The sequence below is a fragment of the Narcine bancroftii genome, chromosome 3, assembly GCF_036971445.1.
Source record: "Narcine bancroftii isolate sNarBan1 chromosome 3, sNarBan1.hap1, whole genome shotgun sequence".
Lineage (NCBI taxonomy): Eukaryota > Metazoa > Chordata > Chondrichthyes > Torpediniformes > Narcinidae > Narcine > Narcine bancroftii.
In genome coordinates this window covers 270,620,840-270,640,602 of record NC_091471.1, presented here as the reverse complement: position 1 = coordinate 270,640,602, position 19,763 = coordinate 270,620,840, and the positions used below count along the sequence as shown (strand labels likewise).

The 19,763-nt window shown below is 41.1% G+C and overlaps 1 protein-coding gene across 2 annotated transcripts in view; it reads left to right on the top strand.

The window, feature by feature from the left end:
• Positions 1 to 18,847, top strand: part of LOC138758767 (guanine nucleotide-binding protein subunit alpha-14-like) — a 54,010-nt gene extending 35,163 nt beyond the window's left edge. The window contains exons 3-8 of one of the 2 annotated variants that reach the window (XR_011354421.1): positions 4,025 to 4,179; positions 5,411 to 5,539; positions 6,038 to 6,167; positions 9,680 to 9,833; positions 14,522 to 15,331; positions 17,178 to 18,847. Coding sequence is in view for 1 of the 2 variants with exons in the window: in XM_069928133.1 (XP_069784234.1) it covers positions 4,025 to 4,179; positions 5,411 to 5,539; positions 6,038 to 6,167; positions 9,680 to 9,833; positions 14,522 to 14,709 (756 nt within the window). In the remaining variant the exon portion in view is untranslated. Of the gene's footprint in view, positions 1 to 4,024; positions 4,180 to 5,410; positions 5,540 to 6,037; positions 6,168 to 9,679; positions 9,834 to 14,521 lie in introns of both variants that reach the window. The other variant, XM_069928133.1, reaches the window with a different exon arrangement.
• Positions 18,848 to 19,763: the final 916 nt, after the last annotated feature.

Here is a 19,763-nt window from a genome sequence, read left to right as displayed (position 1 = left end):
TATGCTGACCTGGAAATGCATCACTACTCCTTCATTGTGACTGTTTCTAAATGAAGGAATTCTCTACTGTGGGAGTACTCTGGAAAGACTGCAGTGTTTCAAGAAGGCAGCATGCCATCGGTTTCGCAATAACACTCAAGTCGCAAAAGGCTTATCAAGACAGCAAATGGAATGTTGGCCTTCATTGCGAGAAGGATTGATTTTAGGAGCAGGGAGATTCTGCTGTAACTGTACAAGGTCCTCGTGAGGCCACATCTGAAGAACTGCATGCAGTTCTGGTCTCCTTACTTGAAGGATGGACTGGCTTTGGAGGCGGTGCAGAGGAGGTTAACCAGGTTGATTCCAGAGATGAGGAGGTTGGCCTATGAGGAGAGATTGAGTCAACTGGGACTGTACTCATTGGAATTTAAAAAAAATAATTTTATAGAAATGTATAAATTATGAAAGGCTTGGGTAAGATGGAAATAGGCAAGATGTTTCCATGGTTGGGGGAGACTAGAACTAAGGATTCAGGGTAGTCGATTTAGGATGATGAGAAGGAACTGCTTTTACCCGAGGGTGGGGAATCTGGAACTTGCTGCTCAGTGAAGGAGTGGAGGCAACCTCAGTAAATATATTTAAGACAAGGTTGGATAGATTTTTACATAGGAGGGGAGTTAAGGGATATGGGGAAAAGGAAGGAAGGTGGAGGTGAGCCCATCATCAGATCAGCCATGATCACATTGAATGGCAGAGCAGGCTCGACGGGCCGGACAGCCAACTCCTGCTCCTATTTCTTGTGTTCTTATTAGGGATGTACAATAAATGTTAGTCTTCCCAGTGCCGCTTGTGATCATAGAAATTAACGTGAAAATTCCAACCTTAATACATCTTATTGTTCAAATTTGTCATGCCTCCTGGATTATTTTAATTTTATTTTAATTTAGAAAAACAGCACAGAAACAAGACATTTTGGCTATCGAGTCCGTGCCGCCCAATTGACCTACACCCTCGGTTTGTTTCAAATGGTGGGAGGAAACAGGACCCCCGGAGGAAACCCGCACAGACACAGGGAGAACATACAAACTTCTTATAGACAGCACGGGATTTGAACCCCGGTCCCGATTGTTGGCTCTGTAAAGGTGTTGTGCTGACCACTACGCCAACCATGCTGCCCCATTTACTATTTATAGATTTAATTCTGGACAGAATGGATTGTCGATCATAACTTCTGATTTTAGCCTTTTGAAACATTTTATTCCTTCAATAGAGAAGCAAGTACAAATTGATCTTTCTGCCCAGTGACTTTTCTGAATGGAAGGAAGCATTCTGTGGGGAGGGAACATTTTGGGATCCTTTTTCATAGTTATTTCATTTCACAGGTATTGACAGTAACAACTACTTCATTTTCCAGGTGCAAGGAGCATGCTGATTAGCATTTTATTCAATGGTGGATTAACTATCACTGGGCCCTAGGCTGAGCTTTAGTAGGGCTCCCCTCGGTCTTGCTCCCCTGTCCCATGGCCTCCACCTTTCGTTGAATAGAAAAAAGTGAAATTGTTCCATTTATTAGCCTTGGCATGATGCCCTCACATATTCTAAATTTATCGGCAGGGGATGTGCTGGGAATTCACCATTTGGTGTTTGGTTGGAGGAGGGGAGGAAGAACGATTAAAATCAAACAAAATTTTACCTTACAGTCATGGCTGGTGTCATGGGTGGGGAGGGGGGGGGGATTTGTCAGCCATGAGTTATTGGGCCTCCCCACCTACCCGCAGGCCAAGCCTTTGGTGCAGAACTTTGCATGGGTGAAGAGCAGGCCACAGCCACATGCAACCGTCCATGGAGCCTGCCCCAGTTCCTCGCCCCATCCAGCAGCTGCTCTTTGGGATGCAGATCCCCACCTCCTCTTTGATAGACCAATGTAACTCTTCCCCTCCCACCCCCCCCCCCCCAACCAACCAACCGTGCAGCTCCGCCTCCACTGTTACCAGTCGGGGTGTTGGAGAACACCACGCGTGCTCCTTAAGTCACTTCTGAGTCACAACTGCGCCTTTGGCTTCTTCAGCAGAGATAAGGTGCATTCTCACCATGGGGCTTCTGGGTATTTCTGGCGGCCATGAAACTTGCCACTGCTCTGTTCTGTGATGTTCACCCCAGTCACTTTTCAAAAGACCAAGCGCTCCAGGTTTCCTGAGTCTGGTTTGGCATTTTAGATATTGTTGGGCACTACCAGTTGCCCCAATAATCAGAGAGACAAAGACTGAGGGGAACGATAGGCTTTATTACACAAAAGACTTGCTGACCTGGGTCCAAGCTAGGGAAGTGCAGAGAAGGAAGAGGTGACTTGACCTTTATGGCCTGGGTCACAGGGGAGGAGTCTAGGAGAGGATATCTTCAGGAGAGCAGGCCAGCCCGTGCCTGTACTGGCTAGTGCATACAGTAAACCATATCATTACAGATACTAAATAGCGATGGACTCTGAATGAGAGCACTTTAATAAATTTGGAGTTTAGAGAGCAGATTTTCGAATCGATATAACTAGCTCCACATAGCAGCCAATACAGTTGTGTGTTGGTGCAATGAACTGGGATTATCTGGTAGGGTGTTGTCAATCTCGCTGGTCCCACCTCCTGGCTCCGCTCCCATCTATCCACATATAACCCTGGTTTCCTGCCTAAACCCAGAACTCTTCTGAAGACTTCTGTTGAACCCTACCCTTAGTTATGAGCTAATAAAAGTGTTTGTTCTCCTTTCAGTCGTGAGAACTTTTATTCACGCTGCAGTTGGCAAAACATTTGAACTGATGATCGAGCAGCTTGTAAAATGGGAGTCAGGTGAACATGGTACTTCCGCAAGCCTTGATTGACGGGTGGATCCAGAACTAATGTGAGCCTATATTGAGAGCTGGTTGTGACGGGCACCCCTTACCTTCTGGGCTCCTAGGCTTCAGCCTACTCAGCCTAATGGTTAATCCACCACTGATTTCATTTTAGGGTAAGCAAACTTTGATAAGGAATGTCCTTTAAAAGCCACTGCTAATTGAATTAGCATCATGTGATACTTTGCATATAAAACCTCAGCATATCTCAAATACAGCATTTCATGTGCAATTGAATTTTCTTGGGTGGCACGGTTACCGTAGCAGTTAGTGAGGTGCTGTTATAGCACCAGCAACCAGGGTTCAATTCTTGTGCTGCCTGTAAGGAGTTTGCATGTTCTCCTCATGTCTGTGCGGGTTTACTCCGGGGGCTTTAGGTTCCTTTCACCGTTCAAATCGTACCGGGGGTTGCAGTCAATTGGATGTTATTGTGTTGGCACAGGCTCATGGGCCAAAATAACCTGTTGTTACCTTGCAGCAAATCTAAATTTAAAATTTAAATCATGGTAATCAGGCTCGAGCCTTATGGAATAGATTAAACTAAATTAATTTGTACTCATCTCAAATTGCATGGCAATCTATGTTGTTTTTGAAACAAAAATTTCAGATTTTTTGCAAGATGAATGATAAGATCATCGTTGTCGAGGCTTGCTGTTCAATATTTAATCTCCCAGTCAAGTGTGAGTTAACCAAATCCTACAGGGTTAGTGATGTGTGAGAACCACAGCGGGTCTTTAGATTGATTGAAAATGTGTGTAGACCCGCCATTTTACAGAGACTTTTCTTTAATCACAGCAATATCCAATTCTAAGCAGCAAAATGAGAATATTTGCAAGATTTTAAAAATTCATTAATAGTTAATATCCTTTGAGATTTTGTACAAGATTCCATGAGAGATATAGTATTATATTTGCAGGCAGAAGATATTTGGATATAGTTCTGTCATAATTTGTCTAATTTTCAACATTCCATTCTTATTTTTCATATTGTTTTGTTTAAATCCCTTCGTGAGTACGAGAAGTGATATTGACTTTGGGAAATTCCTATCCTGGAACCACACCCACCCCCCAGCACTCTCCATTTTGCAGAAAATCGAACAATGGAAATCTAACAAGCAAAAATGTGTTCCACTGATTATTTATGATCTGATTTTTAAATCAACAGGAACGCTCTCAAATGATAAAAGAATTGGAAGCTTATAAAATCACTACCCTGGATAAGCATCATGCAGAAGCAATTAAAAGTATATGGAATGATTCAGGAGTACAGGCTTGCTATGAACGGCGCCGGGAGTACCAGTTATTTGACTCCACAAATTAGTAAGTTTTCATTCATAGAATTGTGGAATTGAGAAGTGCACAAGGAAACCAAGTGACCAGGCCTTCAGCAGAACCATGAAATGAATCCAAATTCTCTGATGTTAAGGGGCATATTAAATATTATACATAAATGTGTCTTTAAAAGAGATTGTGGGGGGTTTAGTGCAGGTCACTTCACAAACAGATACTTACACTTCACATCTCATTTAAAATGCCAGAGCTTTGCTGAAGCCAGATATCAGGCTCTGAGTGTCATTGCAAAGACAAATAAACTGCTCTGGAAGGAATTTTAAACAGCAGGTGGAAATGGACAGCATGGGCTCAAGTGCTGATGAAGGTCTTTCAAAGATTGGGTTTGGGGTCTTTGGAGTGGATGTTTGGTTTTAACAATAGAGTGTGGGAAAATAAAACCAACCACTCCCGTAATCTATCTCTTTTAAAGACGTATTTTTATAATATACCCCGTAACACTACCTTTTTTCCCCAAAGTTCTTGTCTCCAGTTTTTATTCTTTTAACTTTATTCTTCTCATCTTAGAAGTTACCTTGGTGGCTGTCCAGCTATAAATGGTGACCATTTCTGTCTTTGTATTTTGGTCCTGTCTGTTTGTTTTGTTAGTAAATGCTTGTGGAAGAGTGGTTCTGTAATTTCAGTCTTGATTGATCTCAGCACTACAAATTCACACCCCTCGGTCCTACCCTTCTCTGGAGTTGCATTAATTTGGGTTGTGAAATGTCTGATATAATGCGGCTTAGTGTTTTCCATGAAGGCCGTTTTTCTGAGCCAATGTTTGGAATTGCTTCCTTTGATGTCCTTGCTTTCTTTTAACTTGGATATTTTTTAGCTGTTATCTAACTTTTGGACACATGCTTAGTGCAAATAATCATTCGTATTCCGCTCCAGAGCTAGTTGTCACAAGGTAGAGTTCTTGAAGATCCATCTGTCCTGAAGTTTCTTTGATTGAAGTAACAGTATATTTTCATATTTTAAAAAAAAGTAGGAATGCTGGAGGAACTCAGCAAGACTTGCAGCGTCCACAGGAGGTACAGATATATTACCTACATTTCAAGGAACTCAGCAGGTCTTGCAGAATCCATAAGAAATCAGCATTTCAGTGTTTTTTAGTATAATCTCAGCATCTGCAGACTTGATTTTCATTTATGCCCATCCATACTGTTACTAGTTGGTTCATCAAATCCTGCTAAGCAAAATCTGCTTATTTCTTTTGCAGTTACCTGTCTGAAATTGATCGGATTGCAGCCAGTGATTACATACCGACAGATCAAGATGTGTTGAGGGTTCGAGTACCAACCACAGGCATTAACGAATATTCATTCAATATGTATCAAGTATGCTTGAGGTATTCCGAAATCCTTTTTTATTGGAGCGAAGGGCTAGAAATCTGCAGTAGTTGTACTATGATGTAAAGTAAAATATAAATGCTGGAAATTCAAAATGGGAATAGCCATCTGTGAGAGTTAGTGTGTCAAAACAGATAAAGGCTATATGTTTCTTTTCTGTTCATAAAGAAGATGAAACACATTTAAAATTAACTCTGATTTGATTGCAAAACAGAAAGTTAAGTCAGGAGAGAAAAGTATATTCTCTGGTACTTTCTGAATGCATCAATTATGTTCTTTTTGGGAGATTGATTTCTATGAACCATCTCTGTCCAAACTGAATTTCAGTAGAAATATGTTGTAAAAATAGCTACTGACATTCTGTAGATTCACTTTTAATCCTGTTATTTATGCTGACATTTTAATGCAAAGCGTTCAGTGTTTTTTAAAAAATGAACATTTCTTATTCCTGTGGACCAGCAAAGTTCATGTTTTCTAAGTCCTGGTCTAATTCTTAGAATAGTTGATGTCGGAGGACAGAAGTCTGAAAGAAGAAAGTGGATCCACTGCTTTGAGAATGTCATGTCGGTTATATTCCTGGCTTCTCTTAGTGAATACGATCAGGTCCTAGAAGAGAGTGAAAATGAGGTGAGTCTGATGCAAATCCTTCAGTGGTTCCTTGTGCCTGCTTCGCCGTTGTCAGAATTGAAATAGGAAACACCTGAGTTGTATTATAAATCCATGTTGCCAGTGGAAATCGTCTGGCTTGCCGCTGTGTATTGTACATTTGTAATCATGGAAGATAATTTTCTGCTTCTCAGTTTTAATGATTAATCATGGTGAGATTATGCTCTGAACTCTCATCATACCCATCATAAGTCTCTTGCAAATTACTGTATAGAATGTCTGTTCTATACAGTTACATCTCGATAGCAGAGACCAGAGTGGGGGAGATGGAGAGGTGGTGGCATTGGAGAATACAGCAATCACATGGGAGTTTAGATTAAATTATCTTTAACTAATAATTTCAGACTCCAATTTGAGTTAGGGGGAAAAATATCACAGTTACTTCATCACAATACCAAATGTGAGATGACTCTTCAACATATGTGGATTAAAGTAGTTCAAGTGAGAAATTGTTCAACCTCAGCTACTTACTCTTTTGAGCCAAGCTCATTGCAACTCTGTATATGAACTGCAATGTACAGACAACACCTCTGTATGCACATATTTGAAGGTGAAACACTAACAATTCAGCAATATGTGTAAAAGATTAGGTTTTACACTAAACATCTGCAAAAGAAGATCCTTTCGTAGTCCACCCTGATGCATAACACCATCTCTTATACTTCTCCATTCTCGGGTAAATATTTGAAAGATGCTGGTTTTCAAAGGGAACTGAGGTTCTTTTGCTCAAATCACTGAAAGTTAATTTACAAGTAGAATGAACAAGCAAAAAAGCAAATGATTATGTTGGTCATTTTGCAAGAGGATTTGAATTGAAAAGTAGAGTTGTCTTCTTCCAATTATGTTGGAAAACTGCACATTCTGCTTAAAAACAGGTCCATTTCAAGAATCTAGAAATCATCGCCACCACCCTGGACATACAAGGAACACACACCTGTTTCTTTTATGCGCACTACACTTGTACTCTCATTCAATGGGGTGGGTGGGGGTGACACCATGAGATACCGCACCAGGTGACACTAACCCTAGTGAAGGGATTGGAGGGTGGTGAAGAAGACATTTTCATGCTTTCCTTCATCGGACAGGTTATTGAGCACAAAATCTGGGACCTCCTGTTACATCTATGTAAGTATTAGTTAGGCCACTCTTGGAGTGCTGGGTGCAGTTCTGGTTTCCCGCATTAAGAATATCAATATGTTGGAAAGGGGTCCAGAGGAGATTCACTTGGATGTTGCCAGGACTGGAGGGTTTGAGTTGGCAGGAGAAGTTGGATGGGTTGAATCTTTATCCTTCGATTGAAGGAGAATGAAGGGTGACTTTATAGAGGGTTATAAGATCATGAAGGCCACTGATAAAGTAATTTATCCCCAATTTAGATGATTCTAGAACCAGAGGGCATATGTTTGAGTGGAAAGGGGAGAAATATAAGTTGGGCATGACTTATAAGTAGGATCCTCTGTCACTTTCTCACTCAAGAGGATCAAGGAATGAGGTGTCAGAGGAAGCTATAGAAGTGGATACAATTAGAAGATTCAAAAGACATTTGGATAGATTTGTAGGAAGGATATGAACCAAATGCAGGCAAATGGGATCAGCCTGGATCAGATGGGCCAAAGGGCTTGACAAAAGCTGTATGGTCTATGTCTGCTCAAAGTGGAGAAGGAGCATCCTGGTAGAAACTGAAAATTGGAATAAAGTAAAAACACGACGCTGGAGAAACTCAATAGGTCAAACCACAAAGATAAAGCTACATAACCAATGTTTTTGGCTCGACTCCTTGATCAAGATGTGATAAAAATGTAGGCAGGTACTTAAATAAATGGAGGTGGGGGGTGGGAGAGAGGTAACAGGAGGAACACGGTCCCACAGACAAGAGATAATGGGTGGATAAGGGAGGGAGGGCACACCAACAGAGGGAGGATCATAGCTCTGTGAATGAAGGGAATGGAAAACTGGAGGAAAAAAGACAGGGATGGAGAAGACGGGTAGAATGGGGAGGTAAATAAAAAATTGAAACTGGAGAAGTCAATGTTAATGCCATCCAGTTGGACAGTGCCCAGATGGAATATTAGGTGTTGTTCCTCTAATTTACACCTGGCCTTGGTTTGGCAGTGCACAAGACCATGGAAAGACATGTTCGCATGGGAGTGGGGTGCAGAATTGAAAAGTTTGGCCACTGGGGGATACCTATAAAGTAAGCAGTTGACCTGCTAAGTTTCTCCAGCATTTCTTTTTACTTCAATCATTGCATATTTTGTGTTTTTCTTCACTGAGGTGATTAAGCTAATTAAAAACAACAGAAATGTCACACCTTTTTGCATTAAAAAATGTCGGTTTCAAGTCATGGGAAGGGATGGAAGGACAAAAGCTTAAAGGGCTTGGTGGAAGTGAAGGCTTTTCATATCTGAAGACACTAGGACACATGGTGTCCAAGAGTGGCCAAACCAATTCTTACACAGATGTTACAGGAGGTCCCAGATTTTGTGCTCAATAACCTGTCCGATGAAGGAAAGCATGAAAATGTCTTCTTCACCACCCTCCAATCGCTTCACTAGGGTTAGCGTCACCTGGTGGTATCTCATGGTGTCACCCCCACCCGCCCCATTGAATGAGAGTACAAGTGTAGTGCGCATAAAAGAAACAGGTGTGTGTTCCTTGTATGTCCAGGGTGGTGGCGATGATTTCTAGACTCTTGAAATGGATCTGTTTTTAAGCATGGTAGGCTTAATGTCAACAAAGTGGAGCCAGCAACCCACAAAGAACACATATGGGCTTGGTTTGAATTCCATTGGAATTAGAAGCTCTTAGTAAAATACTGTATACAATGGATCCAATTCAGAGAATCTCCAGCTGTGCCTTCCAAGGAGAACGTTGATTTGAGAAATCTGAAACAAAAGTAGAAAATTCTGGAGATGTTCAGCAATTCAGGCAGCATCTGTGGAAAAAGGAAATAGAATTACTGTCAAAAACATCAGCACTATTTTTCTCTCTCAGCAGATGCTGCATGGATCGTTAAGTATTTCCAGCATATTCTGTTATTGTGCATTTTACAGTAGAAAGAGAGAGACAATTCAAGGGAGAGCATTCTGGAGATTGGTGAACAAGGAGGTAACAGCACAATAGCCAATGGTAGAGTGACCAGAACCAGCAGAGGTTGATAATCATGAGAAAGCTAAAATTGGTAAAGACTTGAAATTAACAGGATCAAATGATTTCAGTAAAATAAGTTTAAATTGCCACCTCAAGTGTAATATAGAATTTATCAAGTACAAGAGTTAATTCAATGCTCTTATGGTAAAATATTTTTAAAATTTAGTTACAGATAATAGAGGTGAAGTATTCTGATAATCTGGAAATTTTGCCGTGTGTTAAAATTATTTTTAAATATTAAAAAATGTCGATACTTGCTCTCAGGATAAATCATAGATCAATATTTAAAAGTTCTGAAGCTGAAAGGAATGATTCTTTTGCAGAATCGAATGAGGGAGAGCCTTGCTCTGTTTCATTTTATTTTGAAGTCCAAGTATTTCCAAACTTCATCAATAATTCTATTCTTGAACAAAATGGATATTTTGAAGGAGAAGATACTTAAGTCGCATTTAGCAGACTATTTTCATGAATATAAAGGTAAGTAGAAAGCAAGCACTCCTTTTTATAGGACACTCACCTCTGTTGTTTCTTTTTCTCCTTTACAATATATTTAAATAGAGATGAAGGTGAGAGATGACCGTTCAGAAAATGCTAAATCACTGTTTCAGTGACCCTGCATGAGTCTAAGCACTCCAAATAAAGGTTCCTTTATTTTGCCTCAAAAATGGAGCAGATCTCCTGAGGTGCTCTTCATTTAGATCTCCTGAAGTTCAGAATTGGCACAGATGGAAGCCAACAGTGGCAACTTGAATTACGCTGCTCACTAACCCTTCCCTGCACCAGCAAACTCTTGGGGGAGTTGAAAGGAGCAATGCAAAATTCCACAGACATCCAGCATGGGACCACTGAGCCTGTGTCTGCTAGACCAGCAGCTGTAGGCGAAACCTTTGAAATTAATGGGAAGACAGAATGGTAACTTGACTCTTATCATTTCGTTTGATTAGTTTCCAAATATTTAATTATTTTGGAGAGGTTATGGGTATTTGCAATGTTTCTATTTTTTGTGGGTAATTCATTCATATTCAGAAACATTCTCTTTTAGTAATTAGTTTGGGAAGGGTTGTGGCCGTCATGTAACTGCACTGCCCCCTACCTAGTTGGACGACACACAGCTACCAATCAAGGTTTAGTTCTGCCCACCCATTAGTGCATACCTTGCCTTTGTTCCTTGTGAATTACCTGGACTGCACTCTCCAGCTTGCCTGTACTTGGCCTTGTAATTGGATTAACCCTCCTGGCACCAAGCCATTGGGTTCCTGTAAATGATCTGGCCTGGACCCTCCAGCACTATAACGGTGCCATGTACTCTTTGTTCTCTCTTTTTGCCAGTTTGGGACCACTCTGCTTCACTCCAGGCCTAGAAATGTGGAAGGGCACTGGAGAAACTTGGCAAGATATGCACTGTTAAAAGGGTTGGGAGCATTTAATTAGTGTCCCTTGTAGCATAGATCCATGCCTGCACTGAGCCAAGGGGTGGTGGGGTATTGTAGTGATTTTTCCCGGATCATTGTATGTACCAGGTGTGTGTGTGTGTGTGTGTGTGTGTGTGTGAGTGATCCCCATGCTCTTCCCCACATTCGTTATTTCTTACCCACAGCTGCTGTAAACTGTGTGTGTTGCATCAGTTACCATTTTCCACACTAGCATTTGTAAATAAAATCCTTCCCCATCAAAACTGTGTTCAGAGTCCTTGCCTTTGAGACCTACCAAACCTGTTTCTCTACTCACAACAGTAACAGGTTTGTCAAAGCCATTCTCTGTATGCAGTTGGCCATTTGCTCTGGGGGTTCCCTGTGCTGTATCATACAATTGCACATTTCCGGGAGAAATAGTGGCAGCGGAGTCAATTGTATTATTTAAGAAAAGGTTGGACAGGTATATGGATGAGAAGAAGATGGAGGGTTATGGGCATTGTGCAGGGAGGTGGGACTAGAAAGGGGTGTTTGGTTCGGTGCGGACTAGAAGGGCCTAATGGCCTGTTTCCGTGCTGTAATTGTTATGTTAATGTGGGCATACAGGAGGGAGCTGCTCTTTCAGAGGTGCAGACCTCAGGTGTGGTTAAAACAATGTTTGCATGTGTTCTCTTTGACCTTGACCTTGACATCCCAAAGGCATGTTGAAGGTTAGTTGGCCATTGAAAATTGTCATTCGTTTTAAATAGAGAAAAAAAACTCAAGGAGGAGTTGTAGGAGCTTCTCCCTTCCTCACACCACTCCAACCCCTCCCTCACCAGCACTGTGACCAGGACCTTTAACTTACTCATTTTCCATGCTCATTCCATCATTGAGGTGGAAACTCCTTTGGGTCCATTAAATATGCAAAACATTAGATCTTTTGCAACAGTGGGCTCTGGCATGGTTCACCCTGCATTCAGTGTGCCTTTCCTTGAATTAAAGAATTTCTAAGCCAATGTCTGTTCCATTATCTGTCATTATTTTTAAAATTTTTAAATTTAGCCGTAAAGCACGGTAATAGATCATTTCAACCCATGAGTACATGCCACCCAATTTACACCTCATTAACCTACACCCACCCCCGGTGCGTTTCTGAAGGGTGGGAGGAAACTGGAGCCCCCAGAGAAAACCCACACGGACATGGAAGAACATACAAACTCCTTGCAGGCAGCAAGGGTTTCGAACCCTGGTCCAGTCCCAATCGCTGGTCCTGTAAAGGTGTTGCGCTAACCGCCACGCTAAAGGTGTTGCCCTATCTTTCCTCTGCCACTTTCCTTTTTGAGAGAAGACGATAAAAGTGAAATGCTAGATAGGGTTTTATTGTTCTGTAATGCAGCTTAACATGTGGCTGAAGACATGGTGCAGGAGGGAGGGCTTCAGGTTTCTGGATCATTGGGCTCTTCCAGGGAAGGTGGGACCTGTTCCAATGGGAATGGTTGCATCTGTGCTAGAGGGGACTAATATCCTTACAGGAAAGTTTGCTAGTGCTCCGGTGGTTTTAAACTAGATTTGCAGAGGGAAGGAAACCAGAGCAAATAGAGGAGTGGAGGAGGGAAAAGATGATGTGAAAATTGCACGCACCGTTAGAGGTCAACAGATTGTGCATGATGGAAATATTCTCAGGGGCATCTATTTCAATGCAAGGAGGAGTGTTGTTGGAAAGGCAGACAAGCGTGCAGTGTGGATTGGCATGCGGAATTATGGCATTGCAACCATTAATGAAACTTGGTTGCAGGAGGGGCAGGACTGGCAGCTCAATGTTCTGAGTTTCCGTAACTTTAGACACGATAGAAGGAGGGCGGGGGGAATGAAAGGGGGAGAAGTGGCATTGCTCATTAGGGAAAATATTACAGCTGTGCTCGGGCAGCACAGACCAGAGGGCTCATTCACTGTGGCTATATGGGTGGAGCTGAGGAACAGGAAGGTATGACCACACTCATGGGGTTGTATTATAGACCACCCAACAAGAATTGGAGGAGAAAATCTGTAGAGAGATAGCAGACAACTGCAGGAAACATCAGGTTGTGATAGTAGGAGATTTCCCATTGCTTGGAGTTTGTCAAATGGTTCAGGCACACACTAGAAGGGCCAAAGGGGATTGTTTCTCTAATGTTCTATGGTTCTGAATACAATATCAAACTAAACCCTGTGAAATTTAGTTTCCCTGACTGAAGTGGGCAAATCATAACCTGGCTTCGTCATGAGGATTACTGTACAAGTACATAACAGACCAAATAACATCACAGGCCCTTTGGCCCATGATTTTGTGCTGACCCACATATACCGACCCAAAAAAATTAAACCGTCCCTACCTCATAGCCCTCTATTTTTCTTTCATCCATGTACCTTGAACGTCTATTATTCCAGCCTCCAATACCAGCCCTGACCATGTGTTGCAGATACCCACTACTCTGTGTTCTTTTTAAAAAAGAAAGTACCCCTAATCGGGGTCGGTCCCAAAACGTATGTTGGAGGGGGGCATTAGCAAGTTGGAGGGGGGCAGGTACTGGCCTGTCAATGGGTGGGGGGTGGTGCTGGCAGGGATTGATATGTGCCACTGTCCCACCTGTCAATGGTGGGGTGGGTTTGCTGGCAGGGACCGACCTGTCGACAGGAAAGGTGGTGCTAGCAGGGACTGACTTATCACCGTGGTTGGGGAAGGAAGAGCACCTTCGTTGAGGCCATCCCTCTGAAGGTGAGATAAGAGGGTGCTCTTTTTAATTGTGTCAAGCTTAATGCATGCTAGTGACGCGGCTGGGAGTGGGTGAAGAGTCATTAGTGAGCGTCGACTTAGATGGCACTGACACAGGAGGGAGTGGGGTGGGCCTGACGGCCAAGGATGGCCGCCACCGTATTGGGGGGGGGAAACAGCACCTTGTGTGGGGATGCATTGCCCATGGATGCCACTCTTGGTGTCAACCCTGCCCCAATCTCTCCCCGAAACTTTCCTCCCTTCATTTCGAACAGGTAATATGAGCTACTTTATATTGAACTTATGGTACATCTTGAAATGGTTCAAATATGATATTCAATAAATTACAAAATGTGATATTGTTCATACTTCAAGTGTATGTTCCAAGTCCACTGCCATCCACACTCTTTCCCCAGGGTCAAGGTGACATATTTTTCATCATGTTAATTTGCGTCAGCTGTTTTGAATGGATGCTTGTCTTGTCGTAAATGATGAAGGATTTAGAAAGAGTAATATTTTTCTCTGGCAACCAACAAGCACAAATGTATTTGAGTAAAGAAGCAGGGAGAATTGAGGAGAAATATTTTTACATCACGAGTTCAGAGAGAACTCTGAAAACAAAAAAAAAGTTGCTGTGATCTGGATTGCACTGTTTAAATAAAATTAGATTCTGTATTTATTTTCAAAAGAGACTTTGATAAATTCTTTTTTTTTTTAAATTTTTTTATTTTTCACACCATAAATCACATTAGCCATGATATACACTATTTCTTTTTCACACATATACAGTGACTTTTTCTCCCCCCCCCCCCTTTCCTCCCAATGAAGGGGATCTCTTCCAGAGGGATATCCGGACTTACTGGCTAACTAAAACAATGTGCACGGGTACAGTGGGACAAATGCCCTCTTTTGTGTTGTACATTCTATGAATTCCCACTAACAGACTAGCTCGTATCCACATGTTTACATGAGACTGGGTTAGTTTTGAAACCTGGTTCAAGGAATTTCTTTCCTTTCAGGGACAAAAAGAAATGCAACAGCTGCCATGGAATTCATCCTACAAATGTATCTGAGGGAGAATGATCAACAGAGGGCTATCTACACACACTTCACCTGTGCCACAGACACAGAAAACATCCGCAAAGTGTTTATGGATGTCAAGGACACCATCTTTTATAACAGTCTGAAAGACCTGGACTTGATCTAGAAGGTCGAAACACATCTCCAGTAATCAATGCCAGTGCTGTATCCCGGTCAAGGTGTAGACTTTAACCTTCTCTGCACAGAATGGATATAAAGTGGCAACATTCCAGCACATCCATTGAGATGTTTCCATCCATGAAATGAAATCCTTCAATATTTCAACAATTGGAACTGGGATTTGAACGCACAACCTCTATACTCATACTGAAGAAACAAGCTAAAAGGACCCAGGTGACATTTTCCTTGGTTGCTATTCATGTGCCCCTCCATACAGTGATCTGGAAACAATGGGAATATGTAGAGCATTAACCAAAAACAAGCCAGGGAATGATGGCCAATTAATGAAGACTCTGCCATCAGTGTGGCTCAAATCATCTTCTCGTAGTTCTCCGGGTCAAGATGTTTCACCTGATTTCCTCCTTTCCATTACCTAGTTTTTTTTTCCCTTTCCCTAACAAATTGTTTGCACAGTTTCTCATTAATTCACCTTTTGGTCTCTTCACTGCAGGGAAGACGCATTCGCTTTGTGGAAGAGCAGCTCTGCATTCATTGTTTCAATGAGAATGTTATCACATGAGGAACAACTTGAATGAATGTTACTCAAGTGGTGTTTAAAAGAATGAAAGGTGATTTAATAGAAACATCTTAAATTTTAACAGCATTGATAGAGTAGATGTCAAGATGGTGTTTCACAGGCTGGAGAAGCAATGTTGAGGATAAAAAGATGATTGTAGAAAATGGAGTAGTGAGTAGTTTTTACTCTTCTAGAGGATTCAAGATGCCTATTTGTTGTTTTGAAGGTTGAGAGAGGTACATTTTTAGACACTAAACTAATCAAGGGACATGATGATTGAGTGGGAACAGGCTGAGCCATGGTTTTTGGCAATGCAGATTCAGGGGTCTATATAACTTGCTTCTACGTCTTGTAGTGATCCTCCTGACCACTAGTAGGAGTTGAAGACTAACTGTTGTAGCTTGGGGTGGATTCAAGCTGGATGCCTCCATACGGCCCTGAGTGTGTCCTTTAACTAATAAAGAATAGTTGTTTTAAAAGAACCTAAGTTTCTTACAATAAAAGAAACACCACACGCTGTCTTATGTCCTTTCACAGAAACAAAGCCAGATTTTGCATGTAAACTCATGGGGCTTGTTTAATAGGCATGGTGCTTGTGATCCAAATTAAATAGGCAACAATGTACAAATATGTTTGCCACATATAAAGGACCCAATTTGTGGAAAAGATAAATAAGAAAATGTAGATTGGGAACACCTTTATTAGTTATCTTTTTACATCCTTTTACAAAAATTAAGTGATCTAAGCCACAGTTCTGACAACAAAATAAGCTTGAGACAAATCAGAACATCTATAACTGAAATCTATTTGTGGCCATTGGAGATGCACAGGAAATTGCAGATGCTGGAATCGCAGGTTAAACAAAATCTGCTGGAGGAACTCATCAGGCCAAGGAGGATCAGTGGGATAAAAAGAATGGTCACTCTTTGGAGCCAAAATCCTTCATCATGGATTTAGTGGGGTATTGTTCCCTTCAGCTATTAAATAACATGTATAAAATCATTATGCCTAATCGTTTGATGTGTGAATGACATTGAACACTTGAAAGTGGTAACTCAATAATTAGCACGCTCTGGTTGCTTGAGTAAAAATTACATATTGCCCATGAGGGGACATTTTAAGAGAAATTGCCCATAGTCCACTGAGTGGCAGGAATTAATCTTGCTACATTGAAGTAAACAATCATTGTGGCTGTACATTGTGTACGATGTATTGAGATAATTCATAGCACATGGCCTATCTGTAAAGACCTCGTCACATCACCACTTCCTTTCTACAGCTTCTTACTGACAAAATCTTAGAGAAAGCAACATGATTTCCGTGTTACAACCTGGCCCATTGTTATCTGGTAACTTTACACCACACCTTGTCATTCAATCGGTGAATAACATCTCAGGGCATCAAGAGGAGGTGGTCCTATACCTGAGGGAACATTTAGCGAAGAAGTGCAAAATCTTTGAGAGCTAGGGAACAGAAATAACCTATTTTCCTTCACAGAGAGGTCAGTAACAAGAAGCACCTGAGTTTAAATGAATTGCTAATTCACAGTGGTGGGCATCTGAAAATCCCTGTGTGAAGGGAAGGTAAAGGTAGAACCCGCCTCTATTTAAGAAGCATCTGGATGAGCACTTGATCTGTTGTTAGCTGTTGGGCTGCAGACCAAGAGGTGGCAATAGGGAATAGCTGAGCATCCAGTTTTGGTCGATTGCAACATGATGGGTTATTTCTATGCAGTGGATTTTAAGAATGCAATGCTAGGCTGCAGTCTGTGCTCACCCACCTGACTTGGAGCCTTGGCTCCTGCAGCAGGAGCCTGGACTTTAACAAAGTTGGTGTGTTACATTTTACTTCCCATTCATTCCCTTTCTTTATTTGTTTTCCACCTCTGTTGCTTTTAGATTTAGATTTAGACAATCACCATGGTAACAGACCCCTTTGGCTTACGAGCCTGTGATGCCCAAATGCCCCAGTGAATCTACAACACCTGTACATTTTGAAGGGAAGGTGGAAACTGGAGCACCCGGTGGAAACTGATACAGACAAGGGGAGAACGCACAAGCTCCTTACAATGCTGGATTTGAACAAGTAATAGTGTTGTACTAACTGCTATGCTAACCATGCTCGTACCTGAAGTTGTTGAGTTCTTTCCAAGGTAGTCTGCTGCCTTTGAGGTATCTCATCCAGATTGCATAGTTGCCACAGACTATTTGACTGCAGAGGCATCACAGTCATGCCAAATCTTGATTCCCATTGAATCGGTAAATCATTTGAGCTGTCAAAATGATAGATGCAACTTTTCAATGTTGGTTTAACCCAGTGGTTCTCAATCTTTTTCTTTCCACTCAAATCCCACTTTAAGTAATCCCAAGCAATCGGTGCTCAGTGAGGGATTGCTTAAGGTGGGAAGGGAAGGTTGAGAACCACTGCTCTTGATGTAATTGTTTCTGAAATATTTTGCTTGAGAAAAATTGTTATTGGCCCATTTCCTTTGGAGTTCTGAAACTGCACATAACGAGTCAATTTGGTACGATTAAAACACATGTACTACCTTAAGCAATCAGAGCATCGATGGCATAGGGATTACTTAGCGGTATGCGAGTGGAAAGAAAAAGGTTAAGAACCACTTGTTTAATCCATCAATATCAAGAATAAAAACCTACCAAGTTTCAAAATACTTACAGTAGTACAGTAAAACACCTGGTATCTGGAATTCAAGCAACTGGCAAACAATTCAAGGAAAATAAATAAAAATTAAAATAATAGATAAAAATGTCAGTTTAAAATTGGTTCACCTTGCTGTTCATTTGCCAATCCACTACCCATGAGTCAGGTGGATTCATCACAGTATCTGTATATTAGACTAGTCTGGTGAATAAATATCAGCAGATTATTAGTTGGGCATTGTAAGAATAATTCTCAAGCAACCAGAAAATGCAGTTATCTGGCATCTACCAACCCCCAGAGGTCCTGGATACAGGAGTTTTACTGTACTTGATTGCAGTATGCTCTGGAGCACGTTTCAAATTAAAAAAAAACACAAACCTGACCTATTAACTTTACTACCTTAAACACTGTGTGCAAGTTGTTGACAATTCAGAGAAGATAATGAATGGAAATGCAATATTGTGATTATAAGCTGAATATTGATATCAGGGTTTGATCTTTCATTAGAAATCTGCCACATTGCTGTATGAAAATGTACCTCATGGTTGTACTTTTTTTTTGTAACTCTTCAACCTTTCATGACCAATTGTAAAAATCTTCCATCCAGATGAAGGGCTTGTGCCACGGCGATACGCAGTTCTGAACAAATGTGGGGAGAAATTAATTAGAGTCGTACCTTTTTATAGTAAAACTTTAAACAGGATATAACATACAGAGGAAGTGCACAGATGGACTGTTTTATATCATTAAGTGTAAATGTTAACATGTGCCCGATGTAAGAATAATGTCTTGCCAAGTGAGATATGGATATATTTTCTTCTCTGCATCCATGTATTAAAATATATTTCTCTGTAACTTTGATGAATAGCAGGACCTTTGATAAATAAAAAGAAACATTGCTGGAGGCACCATAGATTTTTGATCACCTTGTGAAACACCTACTGGAGATCAATGGGTTACCCTCTCAGCTTTGAATAATAAGATTGTTCGCTCAAAGGACTTGTGCATATTATAAAAGTGGCTGTCCTGGAGCAGTGCCCATGCAACATTGCCTCACTGTCAGAGGTTCTGCTGCTTCAATGAGAGGTTAAACAGAGGCCTCATATACTCCAACATAGACACTTAGATCTATCCTCAGTATCGTGGAGAAGGGCAAGGAATTTATCACTTGGACTGATATTTATCCCTTCATCTACATTGTTCAAAACCATGATATATCATCACGTTGCAACTTGTGGAAGTTTGATGTACTCTAATAGTTATATGTCCAATATTATAAAAGTATTTAATTGGCTGTATGAGACTAAAAAAACATCCTGGGGCCATGAAGAATGCTTTAAAAAAGCATCTGTAAAATTAACATCTATTTATTTAGAAAAATATTATTCTCTGTTAGTTAAATTATTTTAACATTATTTTGTGAACTGTCGACATTGGAAATACATTCTGACTATCCTTCCTGTTAAAACCCCTAGTATGGAACAACTCATACCTTTGTAACAAGCAATCCCTTTGGGAACAAAAAGTGTTTAGATCTCATTGGGTCCTGGATTTTTGAGATGTGTGGTCAAATGGGGAAGTTCAAGAGTGCTGGAAATCAGATACTGATGCGTCTGACTGTTCAACCCCACACTGGACTGGCCACGAGGCCCAGCAGTGGAACAATGGGGTGCAAAGAATGGGACTGGATTCATCTTACAATTTCTCCCTCAACTTTACACCAAAGAGGTCTGGCATCATTCATTTACTGGCCTTGTGGGAAAAGATGAATACAGCCAAGTACTTTGCATAATTTATTCTAATATTTTTAATATTTGCAT